The sequence below is a fragment of the Crassostrea angulata genome, chromosome 6, assembly GCF_025612915.1.
Source record: "Crassostrea angulata isolate pt1a10 chromosome 6, ASM2561291v2, whole genome shotgun sequence".
NCBI classification, from domain to species: Eukaryota; Metazoa; Mollusca; class Bivalvia; order Ostreida; family Ostreidae; genus Magallana; species Magallana angulata.
In genome coordinates, this window is record NC_069116.1 from 18,171,513 (window position 1) to 18,189,610 (window position 18,098).

Sequence of the window (18,098 nt, forward strand, 5' to 3'; positions counted from 1 at the left end):
TGAGGCCTCGTTTGACAGTTTCTGAGGGGCCAAGTTAACCACAAACTGCGATTATATATCAATAAATGTTTTGAGAAATTAAAAAGCTTTGGGATGAAATAATTCTTATTTATTGATGGAATTCCATTTTGCTCAGAATTCAACTCGGGATAAAAAAAATTTCAGAACTATCTAGCTGACGTTGGTTTGTAAATAAAAAAATAAAACTTCTTCATTAGAACTTTATTATAATTCATTTTAAAACAGGTCCTCACATGGACGACACGATTCTAAGTTTACCAGCCCCCACACAAACTCTCGTCTATGACTTTTGTGATACATCAGGTCTTCTGTAGTAGAAATTGTGAAACACTCGATTTCCCTTAGAACAAAACAAAATCAACATTTTATTATTCCAAAAATACGAAAAGCATACATGCATTTTGATTTTGACTAAAAGTTTAACTGTACACAATAAAAAAAACTAATAAACAAGAATTTCTTTTAAAAATTCGTGTCCCCATCCTTAACCCTAATTGGTAACAGATATGTACCATCAATTTAAAAAAAAGTTGTAAAGGCAAGAATTTCACCACAAGCAAATCCGAAAAAAGTTTAATTTTAGAAAACATGTAGTTTGTTAGAGAAGTTTGTGTGATTGAGGAGTTTATTGAAAAAAAAGAATAGAAGAGGGGCATAGTTGAATCGAAATTGAGGCTGGTGTGTTCGATGTGCTATGACTGACCAATCCAAGTGAAAAAAACCCAGACTTTCTAAGATATTGCCCCTGAAATAGAATACATAGTATATCTGTCGCATCTATATCTAAAAATAGAAAAAAAGCTTTAAATAAATACATAATTTATGTGATTATAATGTTTTAGTGCGTTATAGATACGTATTCTTATTCCATATTTTTTTTTTACGTGGATTTGACGAAATATACTAGTAAGTGACTGCAAATACGAAATTGTCATTTCAGTTACATGTAACTGATAAATCAAACTAAGCAGAAAGACATTGAAACGTGACGAGTTTATGTGTATATTACGTTAGTTACATGTATATATAAGGAAGTAGAAGTCCGAATACATGTTACGACAATTTAATTAACATATACTGTATGCTGTGAACTATTTGTACAGCCAGATGGTTACCATTATGTTTATATATGGTTACCACTGTAATGCACATCACATTCCATAACCACGGTATTAAATACAGGTATATGTGTATGATGCTTTATCCAAGTACAGACAGTTATAAGCCTAAGCATTGGACGATAAAACGACCAACACCACTGAGTCCTCCGCTGCATTGAGCCACGCGCCCCATGCACCGTGCAGAGGCGGATCCAGCAATACGGAAAGGGGGTCCAATCGGTAAATCTCAGTACGTGTAAAATTCAATATTCGTGAAAACAGGAACTTTTTAAAACGTTTTGGTGAGTAAAATTCAACACACATTTACCTCGCCACTATCTATTTTAACATCAGAGCGCAGTGCATTAAGGCAAGTCCTTTTTTTCAATGTTGAGCGTTTTGATTTTCGCCAAGAAGATTTGCACATTTTCAAGTCTCCAGCAATGAAAACGTTCGTCTATGCTTAACAGAAAAAGCCCACGGTCACCTAAGTAACAAAAAATAATTCAGACTAATTACGAAAAACTATTATAGCAATGGAATTTGTTTGTAATTTGTTTTTATCTCTTTGAAATTTGATCGTATATGACACAAAAAAAGGGGGGGGGGGTAATTTCTCTGCTAAATACACGTAGATGGAACAAGCAATTGTCGCCCCCTGGAACTTAAAGTGACGTCTGTAATGGGTGCGCTACATCATCCAGCTCTAATAGATTCTTAAGTAAGAAGAATGCGTGTACTCATTTGCGAACGTCGTTTTACTCGATCACGTAGATTTCTGGCTCGTCAGTTCAAAACAATGTATTTTCTTTAAGAAATGGAAAAAAATACCTTCTGGGTGTTGTCATAAATCTGTGGGTTTTAAGTGAGACTGCTTAAATATATGTATTTTTTTCTATTTTCCACATGTTTACTCAGTGAAGTAAAACCCAGATGCTGAAGGGGAGTACTTTACTTCGATAGATTTTTCATAAGAAATAAATTACGGTCCGATGTATGAACCTCTTTAAATAAGCAATTTTTTAAGCATTTATTTTAAATAATTATAGAATTAAAATTATAGATGGGAAAATCGCCTATAAATAAACATAATAGCCTTTTGAACAAAAAAAATCATGTCTTAAAGTAAAGGGGGGGGTCAGACCCCCGGAACCCCCTACCCCTGGATCCGCCAATGCACCGTATGGAAAATCAACATTTCCTGACAACACTAAAATTATGACGGATGTTGAATCTGAACCAAATCCGGGAGATAAAAAACAATGACTAACAAAGCGAGACTGAGAGTATGTAGTGACGCTGTGGCGACAAGTCAGTGTTGGAGAAAGGCCCTGAAAGTGTCCGAAAGGAAGGTGTTATTTTGTTAAAGGTATATTTTAGATTAGCTTGTATATTGCATTTAATACGCACTTAAATGTGTGCAGATTAATTTGACTTAGTACATGTAAAAAAAAAAACTCGAAACAAAAAATTATATTTTTATTGATACTTATTAGTTTAGTGCCACTTAATCATAGTGCCCGCTAAAAAACACAGTTAAGTCTCGTTCAGTAGAAGTGGACAGGCATGGCTATCACGAAAACCTGCGGAGAAGTATACAGGCTTAGGTCTTAGCCTTTACGAAACTCTCTACAGAGGTAGAAAGATATAGCCCTCACGAGTCTCTTTAGAGAAATGGACATATGATGAACAGAAATGGACAGATATGATGGACAGAAATGGACAGAAATGATGGCTTTCTTTAATAGACGTGTACAGGCATAGCTTATATATTTTTTTTAAAGAGAAGTTGACAGGCATAACTTTTACGAAACTCTGTAGAGGAGTAAACAGGCATAGCATTCAAGAAGTCTTTAGAGAAGTGGTCAGTCGTAGCTATCATGAATCTCTTTGGAGACTCGAGGTGGACAAGCATAACCTTTTACACCTGTGCCTTTTTCTATACAAAGAGTACGGTGGAATCATCATTGTTCGTGGGAAACTAATTTTCGTGGCTTGTAACCCTTGTCCACGAATTTAGATCCCCACAAACCTATACACATCGTTTGTTATTAAATGTATATTAGAATTATCTGATAACATTACTAACGAAATTACGTCCCCACGAACCAGGAAAATTTTGGCTACCCACGAACATTGACCACCACGAAAACAAAATGATTCCACAAAATATTTAACCGTGTAGTGTTATAGTTACCGGATTATATCCGTAGGACGGTTCAACCTGCTCCTCGTACTCCTTCAACCGGTCTCCACTAGCAAACCTTTTCAGACGGTCGAGGGTCGCCATCTTGTTGGCGGGACTCCGCCTTTTCCTCCAGAATCCCTCCTTGCAAAACGTGTAACTCACGAGAAGCAGCGTTACGAGGAAGATTTGAAACAGGAATTTGGCTTGAGACATAGTTCCGAAAGTATCTGAATTAGATGGATTTATTTTTTTTTTTTATTTGAAAAAAAAAATGTTACGAAGGTTGTTCGGAAATTATTGTGACAACACAAAATATTTTCCTTTCTAAGTGACGAATTTTAGTGAAAATTGGCATAAACATTTAAGAAATTTTAACAAATAATTGTACAAAGTAATATTACAAAATAAATAAATAATTTGTTTACAACGGTACATAAACAAGTCAGTGGTTGGGGTACCCGCCGCAGGCCCAAACTCATATTTTGAAAAAACCTAAATATCTACATTTGTAGTGTTTGAAGACGTACAAATTATAATAAAAGAAGTCAAATTACATAATTATGTTCATTTTGTTAATTATTGTACAAGTTTCACTAGTTTTGATTTGAAATACGGAGATCTATAGTAACAAATATGCACCAAGCAATACCGATAGTACTATAATCTGGCTACGACGATTTATTGAATTTTGACGTCATAAAGCCCTTCCGGCTTTATTGGATTTGACAACGCCCCGACCGAAATTATCACCTCATAATACTCAAATAATGATCTTTATTCCTTAAATATAACCTTTTCTAGCTAAGAAATTTCTTAAAGAAAAAGTATATGACGGAAAGGGGTTAAAGCTTCAGTTCAGCGGGATTTATTTTCCGATTGCTTAACTAGAATTAAAACAAATGGGCTAAATATCAGGTACTTTTTACACACACACAATAAATGTAAGAGACGTTTCACAACAAGTTGATTTTTGGGAAGAAATAACTCGATTTTTTTCTTCTTCACAAAACGAGAACGGAGAGAAAACTAGTATGACAGTTGCAATATTATATCATATAGAAAAGATAAAAAATGAAGGAATGTGCATGTTTTCCGTTCGTATGTATGGTTTAAAACACCGTATAAAACAAAGGAGCAAAGAGAAATGTTAAAATGACGTTGCGAAGAGTTTGTGGTTGCTCCGGGGCAATAGATGTAAGAAAGACTATTAGCTTACCAGGAATGAACAGTTGATGGCATGCACTTGAAAATTTTTACGTTAATGAAATGTGTCCTTATTTACTTTCTGCTGAAATTTCAATGGATATGTATTTTTTCCTAAGGGAGTAAGAGTAAAAGTCTCAATAATTTCTGAACAACCCTCGTACTCTTGATTAACAAAAAATACAACACCATTGAAGCACATATATGGATAAATACAACATTATATGCAAAATTCTTAGAAACAGTCTCCAAGATCGCTAATTATAAATATTAGTGAAGATCACAGTGACAAAAATATATTAAAAGAAGTCGCAAATTGATTATGATTATTTTAAAGGGGCATGGTCAGGATTTTGGTCAAAATTATTTTTCCGATGTTAATGTTTTCAATGTTTCAGTAAGGCAATTTTAATAGGCAACCAAAATATTCATTCGTAGAGTTATATAAGCGAGTTACAGAGCGTACAGTTCTTTGCTATTTAAACAAAGCTTTTGTTTACATTTTGAATGTTGAAGTAAGAATTCAAGATTTAGACCTAAAATGAATGTGTTAAACGATTGGAACTGTTTATTCATGCTTAAAATGAATGAGAAGATAGACAAATCAGCTTGAAAAAGATTTTTTTACTGGTGAAATGAACGTATGTAAACAAAAACATGGCACGAGCCTTGTTTACTTGACAAAGAATTGCAAGCTTGTATCTTGCTCATACATGCAAGTCTACGAATGACTCTCAAATTTCACTTGATCATTAGAGATACATTTCTAAAGCATTGTATTAATAAAAACAGTACAATTAAATTTGACCAAAATCGTGACCATTTCCCTTTAAAAAGCAAGCAAATAAATGTGTACATACTGTAGAAATTTTTGCTTGTTTGTTGAACAGTGGGAAAAGGATGGTGCGCACAACTCGGTCTCAAAATTGGCAACTGTTCAGAGGCTTTTTTAAAACCTCATTAATAGATACAGAGTCTTTGAACCTTCCCTTCTTAACATTTTATAGAGATGCAATGTGTCGCCAAAATTATTCAAGTACTCTGTACTGTTCCCCACCGTCCTGATTGCATCGTAAACAAATGCAGTATTTACATAGTTCAAAATCTCGTGCTTATCAAACAAAAATTGCGTATTGATGATGGATTAATGTCGTACACCAGCATCTGTTACTACGCCACATAAATTTATGGATATAAAACTCAGTCTTTTAATCAGACTGGATGGTATGGAGCCCATATACTTTAATAATTGAACTGTCTGGTCTCTCAACCGACATTTGATTTTTTTTTCACGCGTTCACTGTTTGGATTATTAGTAAACTATATAGCCCAGAAATGAAGGGACAGTGTCCAATATGTTACTGTTCGTGTCGAAAGCTCTCAACATCAAACAAAATAATGTTATAATATTTGTAAAATATTTCACTCTTAGGCGCAATCTGTCCGTGTGACAGATGAAAAGATGCGGTCTTCATCCAGTCGCAACTTCCTTTTGTTTGCGCCATCGTTTGTCGTTATCCTTCTGATTTCTGTATCTTTATATATCCCTCTAGCTTTGTGCAAGAAAGTTTTTACTAAATATTATAACTATTATTATATAAAATGTATGCAAGCTACCTGATGCCAGAGAGAAAAATAATTTATCTGTTGACCACCAAATTAAAACAAGTTAAATAAACCTGACTTGTTCTTTTGGACTATATTATAAAAATTGCAATGTATAAATATTGAGAAAAATAGATTTACGAAATCATTATTTTAAAGGTGACATGAATTCACATATATACACATTTTCTTCACACCCCCAAGTTGGGAACTATATATATATATATATATATATATATATATATATATATATATATATATATATATATATATATATATATATATATATATATATATATATATATATATATATATAATCTTTCGTTTGAACATAGTGATTAAGATTGAAAATATGTTATTTTGTGGTGATGATGATTATTCATGAGGAAGTTTGGGTTCGAAGGTGATTACGGGTAGCGTATGTTCGAGTAGGGTAGAGTAAATTCGAGTAGTATTCATTTTGAGGATACCAGACGACACGAGGAAGTCCTTTTTTGTAATCAAAGAATGAAATAATTCAGTCTAAATGTTTAGAACATATTTATTTATACTTAGCAAAGATTCATATGATGATGTACAATATCAATGTTACTGACGAGATGCTTGTCAGGTAGACAAAGCTTTTGGCGATTTGTTTGTTTTGGATGGTTGAGAATGTGTGGTATGGTATTTTGAAAGTGAAGGAATTTTGTGATAAGCGACTACTTGTATCGGACGTCAATGCACAAAATAATAGAGAGAGAGAGAGAGAGAGAGAGAGAGAGAGAGAGAGAGAGATGGTGTGTCAGGGTTATGGAAGTAAATAAGAACCGTGCTTTATCACATCCAGGTTTTCATTCACCCAAACGCAAAGATTTGCAGAAACGCGTTTTCAAGAACTATATTAAATTGGACAAAAGCGCTACACATTAAAAGGAAATATTATTATTAATATTTATAATATTCTGCATTCAGGTATTTCATTCACCAAATACGTAATACTGGATGAAACGCATTTTCGATGAAAATGTATTTCAGCCTATGCACTGGAATGGAATATCAATTAAATGAATTAAACGGGCTAAAATCCATGCAAGCTCACATACATAAAATGCAAACATAGATAATCAAAGATTACAGAGCCTACCGAAATGAGGCATGACCTTTTTTGAGATAATCTATTTCATATTACTATGGAAAGCATAGTTATTGATATTTATAAACATATTTAATGTGTGGTTTGACACAATATTGTTTTATATCTCATGTATCAATATTGTATCATTTTTGAATTTATATTCAAATTCATACTGTAGTGTATGATCAATTTCTATCAATACACTAGTACTTAATACAAAACTGTTTCATATTAAAAAACTTAATATTGTGTCATATAATTTAATATCATATACTTCAATATGATATTGTGTTATATCATTATACGATGTGCTAATGATCATATAATACACAATTGATACAATATATTGTCATAGTATATGATATCGTATCATATCATATAATATGATATTGTATCATATATAAGGAAACTGCATTATATGATATTGTATCATATGATATGACATTGCATTATATGATACTATATATAATGTATTATATCATAAAATACAACTTTTACCATAAAATGATACGATATTGTACCATATGATTTGATATTATATACATGTTGATTTTTACCACACAAAATCATCAATTGATTGAGACAAGTTGTTTTGACGCAAGAAATAGATCGTTACACCCTACTGAAAGTCCAAGGTCTTGTTAAAATGGTTCTAATAATAAGTAAGATCTGTCTATTAAAGGGAGCCTGTCCTTAAAACTTTAACTATCTCCAAAAACCTTCACCTCATCCAGCATCCATGCAAACCTAACGTTCAGATTCATCATTCCAGCTTGTCAAGTGCATAAGTATATCAAGGTGCACCATCAATGCCATTTTACCGAAGATACCGTATATATTTGGGGGTTGTAGCGTGTAACAAAATTTGCGAAAATGGGTATGATGTGTAAGTTTGTTATTTGCGTTAGTCACTTTTTTTTGCGATATAATATCTGCGTATTAAATATTTGCGATGTAAATGTGATCGCGAAAATTACCGGATATAGGATAGGACCCGTAGTAACTTAGAGATGGCTACATGTATCAAAGGGCACCTGCCCCCAAAACTTTAACATGCTCCAAAATCCTTAAACTTCTCTTAAATCCATGCTAGTTTGGTGAAGGTAAGACAAGTAATAACTTAGATACAGGACATGTTTCAAAAACTATAACCAGGTCCGGACGCCGACGCCGAGGGTAAAGTCCCCCTGACTTCGCCTCGGTGAACTGAAATCATTCGTTTCAGAACGGTCAGTTGTCTAACTTTTCTGCATGATTGTAAAGTCAGTATTCAATTCTGAGAGTTCCGAAAATTCCACAAATCAATCAAGTAAAACTGGGATTGGAAAGTACATGCAAACAGTAAGTGCCGCCATCTTTAATTCCTAGCTCTCACACCATCTCTCTTTCACAGAATTTGAATTTCGGAGCACTCGTTTGTAATTCCACCAATCCCGAAAATTTCCGCTACCAATCAAGCACACCCTTAATGTTACGAAGTCGCACAAGCTCGAAACGTAAAACTGGGATAGTTCGCGCAGAGTATTCTTTGAAGAGCCCTAAATATAACCTCAGGTTGTTATAATCTACTTTGATTTATCATTGCATATACCTGGAATACTGTTTTTGATTTTAGAGTGCTTGTGTCTACAATACGGTGGAAGTAAGTGAAATGAAAGTATTACGCCCTCTGTAGAAGTGCAAACGTGTTCGAGGTGCACGTTCACGCTAAGTTAGAAACCGTTTCTGTACTAGATAAATTAGATATTGTGACATTTCAAGCACAGTGGCGTCGTAAGCAAATTTAAAGGGGGGGGCTAGACTAATCCTCAGAAGTCTTGACAAGCAAAAAAAAAAAAAAAAACCTAATTCCCAATATCATGAAAATCCTAATCAGGGGGGAGGGGGGAGGTATACCTATAGTTCCAAAAAAATATTTACCTACCAATAATTTTTCCCCCCAAATTATGAAATTCCTAATCCGCAGGGGGGGGGACTCAAACCTCTCAATATTTCCATCTTTTCCAGGCACGTAGCATCAGGGGGGGCCAGGGGGGGCCTGGCCCCCCCACTTTTTCTCGCAGCAACAAATTTTTTAAAATTTACATATAGAAAATTGAATTACCATGAAGTTGGCCCCCCCCCCACTTTTTTGGGGGTATGTAAAAAATTGATATGAAAATAAGGAAACGAGGATTGAAATTGAAGTAATATACTACGCCAGCCCCCCCCCCCCCCCCCCCCCCCCGGATTAGGATTTTGGAAAACTTTAAATTTTTTTTTTTTTTTTTTTTTGCTTGTCAAGATTTTTTGGATGAGTCTGGCCCCCCCACTTTCAAAAACGATGCTACGTGCCTGTTTTCAAGGTAAATTTAGGAACAATTATCTTTGCTGCGAGAAAAAGTGGGGGGGGGGGTAACCTCCCTCCACCTAGCCCCCTCCCCCCAGTTCCGACGCCTACGAAGCAAAAAATGTTTTTATTTCTTTATTTAATGTGGTTATTTTTAAATTCCCTTTTCTATTCTTATTCTTCTTCTACGAAATAAAGTTCATGTGCCAAAAGAAGTCAGTGCAATCAGGCAATCTGAAAGCAACCAATCGTAACCCCAATGTTTAGGTATTACTATAAAACCGTACGGCAGTAGGGGGGCGATCGAAAATACCAAATACTTTATGATTTCATTTCAGTTTTAGATAAGCTGCTGTTAACCGATCTACGAATCTTTCGGATATTCTTAAGCAGAAAAAATCGTGTACGAATTGTTATTTTTCATAACTCCTGGAACGACTTAACAAATTATATGTTCGAATTCCCTCTACAAATACTTGACTAACTTGTTAAAATACGTTTGCCAAATTTTGTTCATAAGGATAGATAGACGTTAGATATGATAGAGAGGTTAAAAAAGGTACGTTTACAAAAATCTACATTGATTTTTTTTGCTTTGAGTAGGATTGTATGCATTGTATTTATTATCCATTCCAATTTATCGTTGATTTCACTATAAGTCGATGACTGATACGGACGCGTGGACTTCCCCGATGATCGACATCTTATCGAACAACTCGGATAAGACCAACAACAAAATATAAACCGAGCATAAAAACCCGATGGTCAATATCTCTTATACAGCTTTTAAAAGGACAATTTTCTCATCGGGAATAAAAATGAAAGTACATCTTACTCAAAATAACTTGAGGAGAATTGTAATAACTAATATGGTAATTTCGGTATGATTCTACATGGCTATGATATTAACAACTTCATTCATTGGTTAGGTAAAGGCGTACGCAAGTCCAAATGCCCTAACCAAGTTTAATCCAGTATAGGTGTGGCTCAATGATTACTTGTCAATTTCAGTCTAAATATCAAGCTGATTCAAATAACACCCGAGATTTCTTGTTGAGATTTGGTGTTGACTTTTGACCTATAATGCAAAAATATCTTTGAATGATTGAAAATTCTTCCGAGGAATTAAGCCGCATCAGGGGACAATAGGGAAGGGTTCGCAAGCTTAGCAGCTTTTTAAACAACCCCAAACTTGAAATGCTACATGTATTTGGAGTGACGCCTTCAGGCCATGCATCTTTTAAAAGATTGCCTTTTTTTGCCAACTTCCATTTTATACCTAATAAATGAATGCTACGTTATTTTTAATCATGGTATCATTTTGAAGATGTTATCAAATAAAAAATACTTCATTCAAAAAATGTTCAAAGCTTTGATCATATTGCATCTTGTTTTTTACATTAAAGTGTATAGGCAGAACATTTTTTAAAGATATTATAAAAAATTACTTCATACAAATGTCTTTGTAAATATATGCATGAACACTCTATCATTGTCGGATACCCATGGGTGATCACATCTTTTACTGATAAGTAAAAGATGCGATCACCCGTGGGTATCCGACGATGTCTCTCTATATGAAAGAAAATGAATCATTTACTGCAAATATTTTGACAAAGTTATAATTTTCTTCTTTTCATCAAGGGAAGATAACTTCAGAAATATGGCTGGCTCATATTTTACTTGTTTGAAATGATTCAAAATTGTCAACATCCCTTCATTATACATTGAATACCTGAACTTTTGAATAATTTTCCTTTGTAGATATAAGTCCTACCAAAACAAATAACTGATTTGCTAACTCAGTTTCCTCTATTCTTAGAATAAAGATGATGCTCAATTAAACTTAATAAAACACCTGAATCAGCTTCTTTTAGTGTCTTAGTTACATTACGATTTGTTTAAAAGTGACATCTATCTTTGTGCGCAAAGATGAGTATATGATTATGGAATGGTACTGTAGTCTGTGATTTTGTCTTGTAATCTAATTGCTATGTTTGATAAATTTTTTGTATGCATGATGTTTAAAAGTACTATGGGTACTATCTCGATAAATTCATGAGATAGAGATATAGAGAATTTACTTGTAATCATAAAATACTAGTAATGTAGATCGAGTTACCATTGTGCATTACAAAGAAAGATGCACTTATAAAGAAGTGATTTGGAAATAATCCAACAAATTAGGCGAAAATAAGATCTTTTTATAAAACAAGATATACTTTTCTTGATTGCAAAGATATATTTTAGTATTTGATACAATAAAACTTGATTGCTATTCTTGCCCAGGTGAGTGATGTGGTCCCTTGGTCTCTTGTTTAGTTACTGTAGTTGTTTTAATACATGTGTCACAAGTGCAGTAGAAATGATTTTTAAATGAATGAACAATTTACAGGGCAGATCTCTCTTGCATTTTGTGCATTAGATGCATTATAAAAAATGGTGAAAAGAATGTTTTCGTAAGTATTGTGATATATGCTGTATTTAGTGCATGCAGTGGTATACTGTACGTGTATATTAACTATAGAGCTTTTCTGTTTCTACAATCAGATCTTTTCTGTATTCTTTTATTTTTGTTCTTTGCAGATCAGTATATGTATTCTAAATTTTAGTTCAAATTCCAAGCCAAAATTATCAATGGAAATGCACCACATACATCTGAAATTTTATTACATATGTAGTAGTAAGTCTTAGAGTTGCTGAACTTTTATCTAATAATAAAATTTCAGATGCTTGTAAATGCATGCACATAGTCATTAAATGTATATACATACAGGTAGTCAATATGATATATAGTTTGCACTTTTACAGTCAAATGATTTCAAACTACCAGTACTTTTACAGTAACTGTAAATTCCTTATTTTACGTGAGTTCCTAATTATGTGATTTCACTGTTCAGTATCAAACCACAAGAATATATAATCAAGGTCACAAATATTTTGTTAATAATTTCAATGAGTTCAAAACTGTCTGAAAAAAAGCGAGATTTTAAAGTAATTTAAAGTAAATGAGGTTGCTTCTTGTGATTTTACGCGGATATTAATTCCTTTTGTTTAATAAGGAATCTTCAGTACTTAATGATACAATTTAAGAATAAATAATTACTGACATCACCACATGATAATTCAATATCAATTTATATATATTATGGAATATTATTGTACAAGTTTTTTTTTACAAGCTGGTCTTTCAAGACCATACAGATAAAACTGATTAAAAAAATTAATATGTGTGTATCTACTCAAAATGTATGCCATGTCCAGAGATCTTTTTGTGTCCTATTATGCTTGTTAGCATAGGCTTGGTCTTACCGGTAGTGTTGGCCTCTTTTTCCATCTAGCTGTCATTCATAACAGTTTTCTAAACTAATGCATGTTGACTTTGAGCTGATTAGCATGATTGGGGTGGCTGTATATTCATAAATGTTTTTAAAAAATTAATTTCAACATTTTCAGAATTATCCTTTTAAAATGCTTGATAGTTTTAAATTTTGCTATTGTTATTGAACGAAATTTTGAGTACTGGTAAGGTTCTAGCTGAGATAATTTTTGATCTATTCATAAAAGTGATAAATTATGGAACCAAAAAAGAATTGAGTTTATTTAAATTGTTAGATGTTGTTAAAAGACTCATCTATGAAAATATTGTGCTGTGTTAATTATTTTAAGAATCTTCTACTCTCTTTCAGATCTGGCTTTAGGATGCAAGGTAAATCCATTTGCTACATACATGTACCATATATTGAACATGCATTTAGAAAGTTAAAAATCTGAGAAGCCCATTGATCTGAGAATATTGCAATTAAACAAACCCACATAAGTGAAACAAATCTTCTGCAATTGGTTTAGAGAGAACATAAGCACAAAACTTGTGTATCTGCAGATAATTAGAGACCTTAATGAACAGAGTCAAGGAAAATTGCAAGGTGCTTGCCCAGCACACTCTTCTATGCATCATGACATACCAGGGTTGTCTCTAAGACCCGGGAGGCGGGGAATTTCCCCGTCAAAAGTGACAACACTACCCAGCTATTTTTTCATTTCAAACATAATCTAGCTATAAGCTAGACCTCCAGATCCCCGTCTACTTTTTTATTTCTCCCTTCTACATCAATTTTTACAGACAACCCTGACATATTACAAAAGCAGTTAGATAATATATGGTTAAGATACAGTTGGGATGGTTGGGGGGGGGGGAAGGGTAAAGGTAAAGATGAATCTGGAGTACTTTATACTTTAATGGCTCTTGATTGTCATAAATGGGAGCCTTGTCACAATTCAAAACGCCTTTTTGCCCAAATCAATGTCATTATTAAGTTAGTTTTCCCAATTATCCTTATACCCAAGTACCCCAAAAATGTGAATATGTAATGGATGTATGACAAGTACAGTTCTGTTCTGTATAATAAAAAAACATTAGAGTTTGGGCCCATTAGGATTACTCTTTTCCCCCAATTTTAATGGTTTTGGCCCCTCTACCAAATGGCCCTGATTTTTCAAGCAATCAAGAACTGTAAAAATGCTATCCATCTTCTTCAGTCTGAGGCACTTCAAATCACTCATAGATGTAAAAGAGCTCAAGACAGGTATCTTTGTAAATGCTATGTCAGAGCTAGAGCTAAAGTCAATCTAGGAGGGTGGAAGCTGATATATTTCTTTTCTTTTCAATTCTAACACAGACACATGTACAGATATCTATACTACTATATTAAAATAATAAACTCGAATTTTTGAGCTTTAATACCGAGAAATCGGAAGACTACTGTCTTTTGTTTTATATATTTTTAACATCATTGGTACTTGGAAATTACCAATTTGTTTTTAATTTTTCTCAATCAGGCTTTGGTAATTAATAATCAAAGAGAATTCCTTTAAAAAATCCAGAAATCGTCGGATAACTCTAACTCAGTGCGTTTAATATGAAAAATTTCAAGATTTCTGAATGTCAACATGGTGTGCAAATTTGATGTATGTATTTCGTAAATGCCTGACATAATATGCAATGCCAACCCGTGCACGCACGGGTCAAAGTCTAGTATACATGTATTGATGCTAAATACATATACATTGTACACAAAGTGCAGATTGCAAAGCGGTGTGGAATACTAAATGTGCTCTATAATTGTTTGGTAGATTCAACAAGAAATTTATTTTCCACCAACAACACAAGACATTTCATGATAGATGCCAAGGGAGGTAGCTCTAAAATAAATACCGGTAGCTGTATTTGCATTTTCTGACAAAATAACTTTGGCAGATATCTTACCTTTAGCTGACATGGCAATAAAAATAAGATGGTCATAATTACCATAGGTTTCATTGATCACTTAGTAATTAAGTTGATTGTGTGAAAATGTTGCATGATGGACAACAACAGGCGGAAACTTATTGGAGTATGTCACCCAAGTAATTTAAAGGGGCATGGTCACAATTTTGGTCAAAAATAATTATTGTGATTTTAATATTTACGATGCTTAATTCAGAAAGGCATTTTTAATAGGCAACCGAAATTTGATTGTCATTTGTTGAGTTATAAGTGAGTGCCAGAGCTTGAAATTCCTCGCTATGTAAACAAAGCGTTTGTTTACATTTTGAACATTGAAGTAAAAATTTCAGTTTTAAACCTAAAAGTAATGTCTTAAACGTTAGGAACAGTTTATCTATGCTTAAAATAAATAAAAAGATAGACAAAACCTGGAAAAAGATTTTTTACTGGTATATTGAACCTATGTAAACAAAAACAGGGCACGAGCCTTATTTACATGACAAAGAATTGTGAGCTCTCTATCTTGCTTATAACTCTACAAATGACTCTCAAATTTTATTTGATCATTAGAAATGCATTTCTAAAGCATTGTGAATAATAAAAACATAAAAAAAGAATTTGATCAAAATCGTAACCATGCCCCTTTAAGACCTAATAGTATTGCATTTAAGCACACACACACACACACACACATATTTTGTGATATTACATTGTATGCTATAGATTTCAAGACTTGGGCCTAAAAGAAAATTAGCACATAATATTTACATTTTCCAGTGCCTATGCCTGTAATAACACTACGTAATGATTTTGTACTATATAACCCATAACTTGCTTATTTATATTTAAATATTTCATTGTATGATGGCTTAAATTATATAAATGTAAGTAATAAGAAATCATTCCTTGAATTTTACGAGATGATAATTTCGGTCGTAACGTGATCAAATCTATCAGAAAGCCCTTTGGGTTTTATTGGATTTGATCACGCCCCAACCGAAATTATCACCTCATAATACTCAAAGAAAGATTCCTTATTCCTTAAATATTTATATTTTCGTGTGTCTTTGCCTGCAATAACCCTAAATATCGATTTTCTACTATATAACCGATAAAGTCAAATGACCTATAATTGGGGCGCCAGCAGGGTGTGCTTATTTATTTTGAAATATTTATTTGTACAATGGCTTAAAAATGTATAAATATAAGTAATAAGGAATCATTCTTTAAATATTATGAGGTGATAATTTCGGTCGAGGCGCTTCAGGCTTTATTGGATTTGATCACGCCCCGACCAAAATTATCACCTCATTATACTCAAAGAATGATTCCTCATTCCTTTATATTTACATTCCACATATTTTTTGCTTGTAAAGTGTGTTGAAAGCTACGGCAGTTATAACACTGTAATGCACACAGGGTACTCAAAGGTTAAAATGACAAGTTTTATTATTACGCCACAAACATTGAATGCTGTTAACTACAACGTCACAAGCGAAAATCAAAGTTCACGCTTGCGGCTGTTACTGTGGCTCTTACATTAACATGAACCTACCCTTAGGATAAGATAGGGATTTTAAGGTATAAATTACATTTTCAGACAAGGCATGAAGTTAAAATAATGTAAATATAAGCATTAAATCATGATTTTTTGAAGTATACAGTCTCATAACTGCAGCGATGCTTGCATACAAATTTTCATTATGCGCCAACGTGCATTACTCCATTTGTATGCACGCACCGTTGCAGTTATGAGACTGTACACTTCAAAAAATCATAATTCAATGCTATATAAAATATTACCAGATGTACTGCAAAAGATATTTTTGTTGTTGTTAATTCCAAACTCTTTACCTGCCATTAGTGTAGATGAGCACATTACATGTATTTAAAACTTACAATTTTATTTCTTCTTCAGACTTTCTAAGGAAATTTACACTGTGTCTTTGCCTTGTTTTCATCCTTGGAGCTGGCTTCGTCTTGGTGGAATTCTTCTCCCTATCCTCCCTCACTTCTGGCAAAGTTTTTACAACTTTTTTGAAGCCACAACAAACTTCTGATAAAAGATATGCCGTAGAACAAAAAAACTCACCTACTGAAGAAAGAAAAAATATTTCAAAGCTCATCACCACTTTGAAGCCTCCAACACACTATGCTACTGTAAATTTTGAAGGACGCCTTGGAAATCAGCTGTTTGAGTTTGCATCCCTGTATGGGATTGCCAAGCATAATAATTTGATACCAGTTATACCTGCCAATTCAATTCTTCGCAGAATTTTCAAAATTACTGTTGGTCCCACTAGGCCAGAGATCAAATATACAAAAAGATACCACGAGAAAAAAGGATGTGTATTTGAACCACCATTGATGGCGTTGGGGGAATCCGAAAACGTTTGGATTAAAGGTTATTTGCAGAGTTGGAAATATATTCATCAGGCTGATTCAGAAATCAGGAAAATGTACACTTTTCAAGACTCCATTTCTCAGAAAGCAAAATCAACATTCCAGGCAGTTATTGCATCCAAGAAAAACAAAATCACCACAAACACAGTTTACGTGGCAGTTCACGTCAGAAGAGGAGACATGAAAAACAATCTAAACTATGTAAAGTACGGATACACCACTGCCGACATGAGTTACCTCTCGAAAGCTATGAACACATTCCGGAAAGACTTTAAAGATGTTCTCTTTGTGGTTGGCTCAGATGACCTGAAGTGGTGCAAAGAGAATATGAAGGATGAGGACATTGTATTTATTCCCCCTGGCAACAGTCCAGAAATGGACATTGCCATCCTGACCAACTGTAACCACACTGTTGTGACTGTGGGGAGTTATGGCTGGTGGACCGCTTGGCTCATCAACGGTAAAACCATCTACTACAAAGGTTTCCCCACACCCAATTCTCAACTAGCAAAATTGTTCAATGCTGAAGATTATTATTTTCCTCAATGGATCCCAATGTGATTTTGATTATATTATTTTCCTCAATGGATCCCAATGTGATTTTGATTATTCAGCACTACAACCTACACCAAAGAAGTAACCCCAATCCAATGTCAAAGCATTTCTTAACAAACTTTCCATTTACTGGTATTTACAATTTATATATTCTAGTATAACATTTTACGATCCTTTAATTTGTAATGTATTTATATTTTGAACTTATTTCATTTAATATATTTTGAACTGATGAAAACAGAATAACATATATCATCCTAATTTATTGTGATTGTGACCACCACGTATATATGTAAAAATTGTCATGATTT

The 18,098-nt window shown here is 33.5% G+C and overlaps 1 protein-coding gene and 1 long non-coding RNA gene across 5 annotated transcripts; one reads left to right on the forward strand and one right to left on the reverse strand.

The window, feature by feature from the left end:
- Positions 1 to 207: 207 nt before the first annotated feature.
- Positions 208 to 5,527, reverse strand: LOC128187280 (uncharacterized). The gene is made up of 3 exons (XR_008244061.1): positions 5,373 to 5,527; positions 3,319 to 3,536; positions 208 to 361 (listed from the first exon to the last, which is right to left on the reverse strand). It is a non-coding gene; the product is annotated as an uncharacterized LOC128187280 (long non-coding RNA).
- On the forward strand, positions 2,469 to 17,797 carry LOC128187277 (galactoside alpha-(1,2)-fucosyltransferase 2-like). 4 transcript variants are annotated; one of them, XM_052857596.1, is made up of 4 exons: positions 2,469 to 2,490; positions 11,959 to 12,022; positions 13,253 to 13,272; positions 16,748 to 17,797. In XM_052857596.1, exons 2-4 carry the CDS (start codon positions 12,003 to 12,005, stop codon positions 17,791 to 17,793), a joined length of 1,086 nt encoding a protein of 361 aa, XP_052713556.1. In that variant the 5' UTR covers positions 2,469 to 2,490; positions 11,959 to 12,002; the 3' UTR covers positions 17,794 to 17,797. The 4 variants fall into 4 exon arrangements, with proteins under 4 accessions (XP_052713556.1, XP_052713558.1, XP_052713555.1 ...); XM_052857595.1 differs by lacking the exon at positions 2,469 to 2,490 and adding an exon at positions 9,995 to 10,122; XM_052857598.1 differs by lacking the exon at positions 11,959 to 12,022.
- The last annotated feature ends 301 nt before the right edge of the window (positions 17,798 to 18,098 follow it).

Excerpts from the sequence above, each read along its gene's own strand:
- LOC128187277 (XM_052857596.1), top strand. The coding sequence starts at position 12,003 with ATGGTGAAAAGAATGTTTTC. Across the intron at positions 12,023-13,252 it reads ATGGTGAAAAGAATGTTTTC|ATCTGGCTTTAGGATGCAAG; the intron begins GTAAGTATTGTG and ends ACTCTCTTTCAG. Across the intron at positions 13,273-16,747 it reads ATCTGGCTTTAGGATGCAAG|ACTTTCTAAGGAAATTTACA; the intron begins GTAAATCCATTT and ends TTTCTTCTTCAG.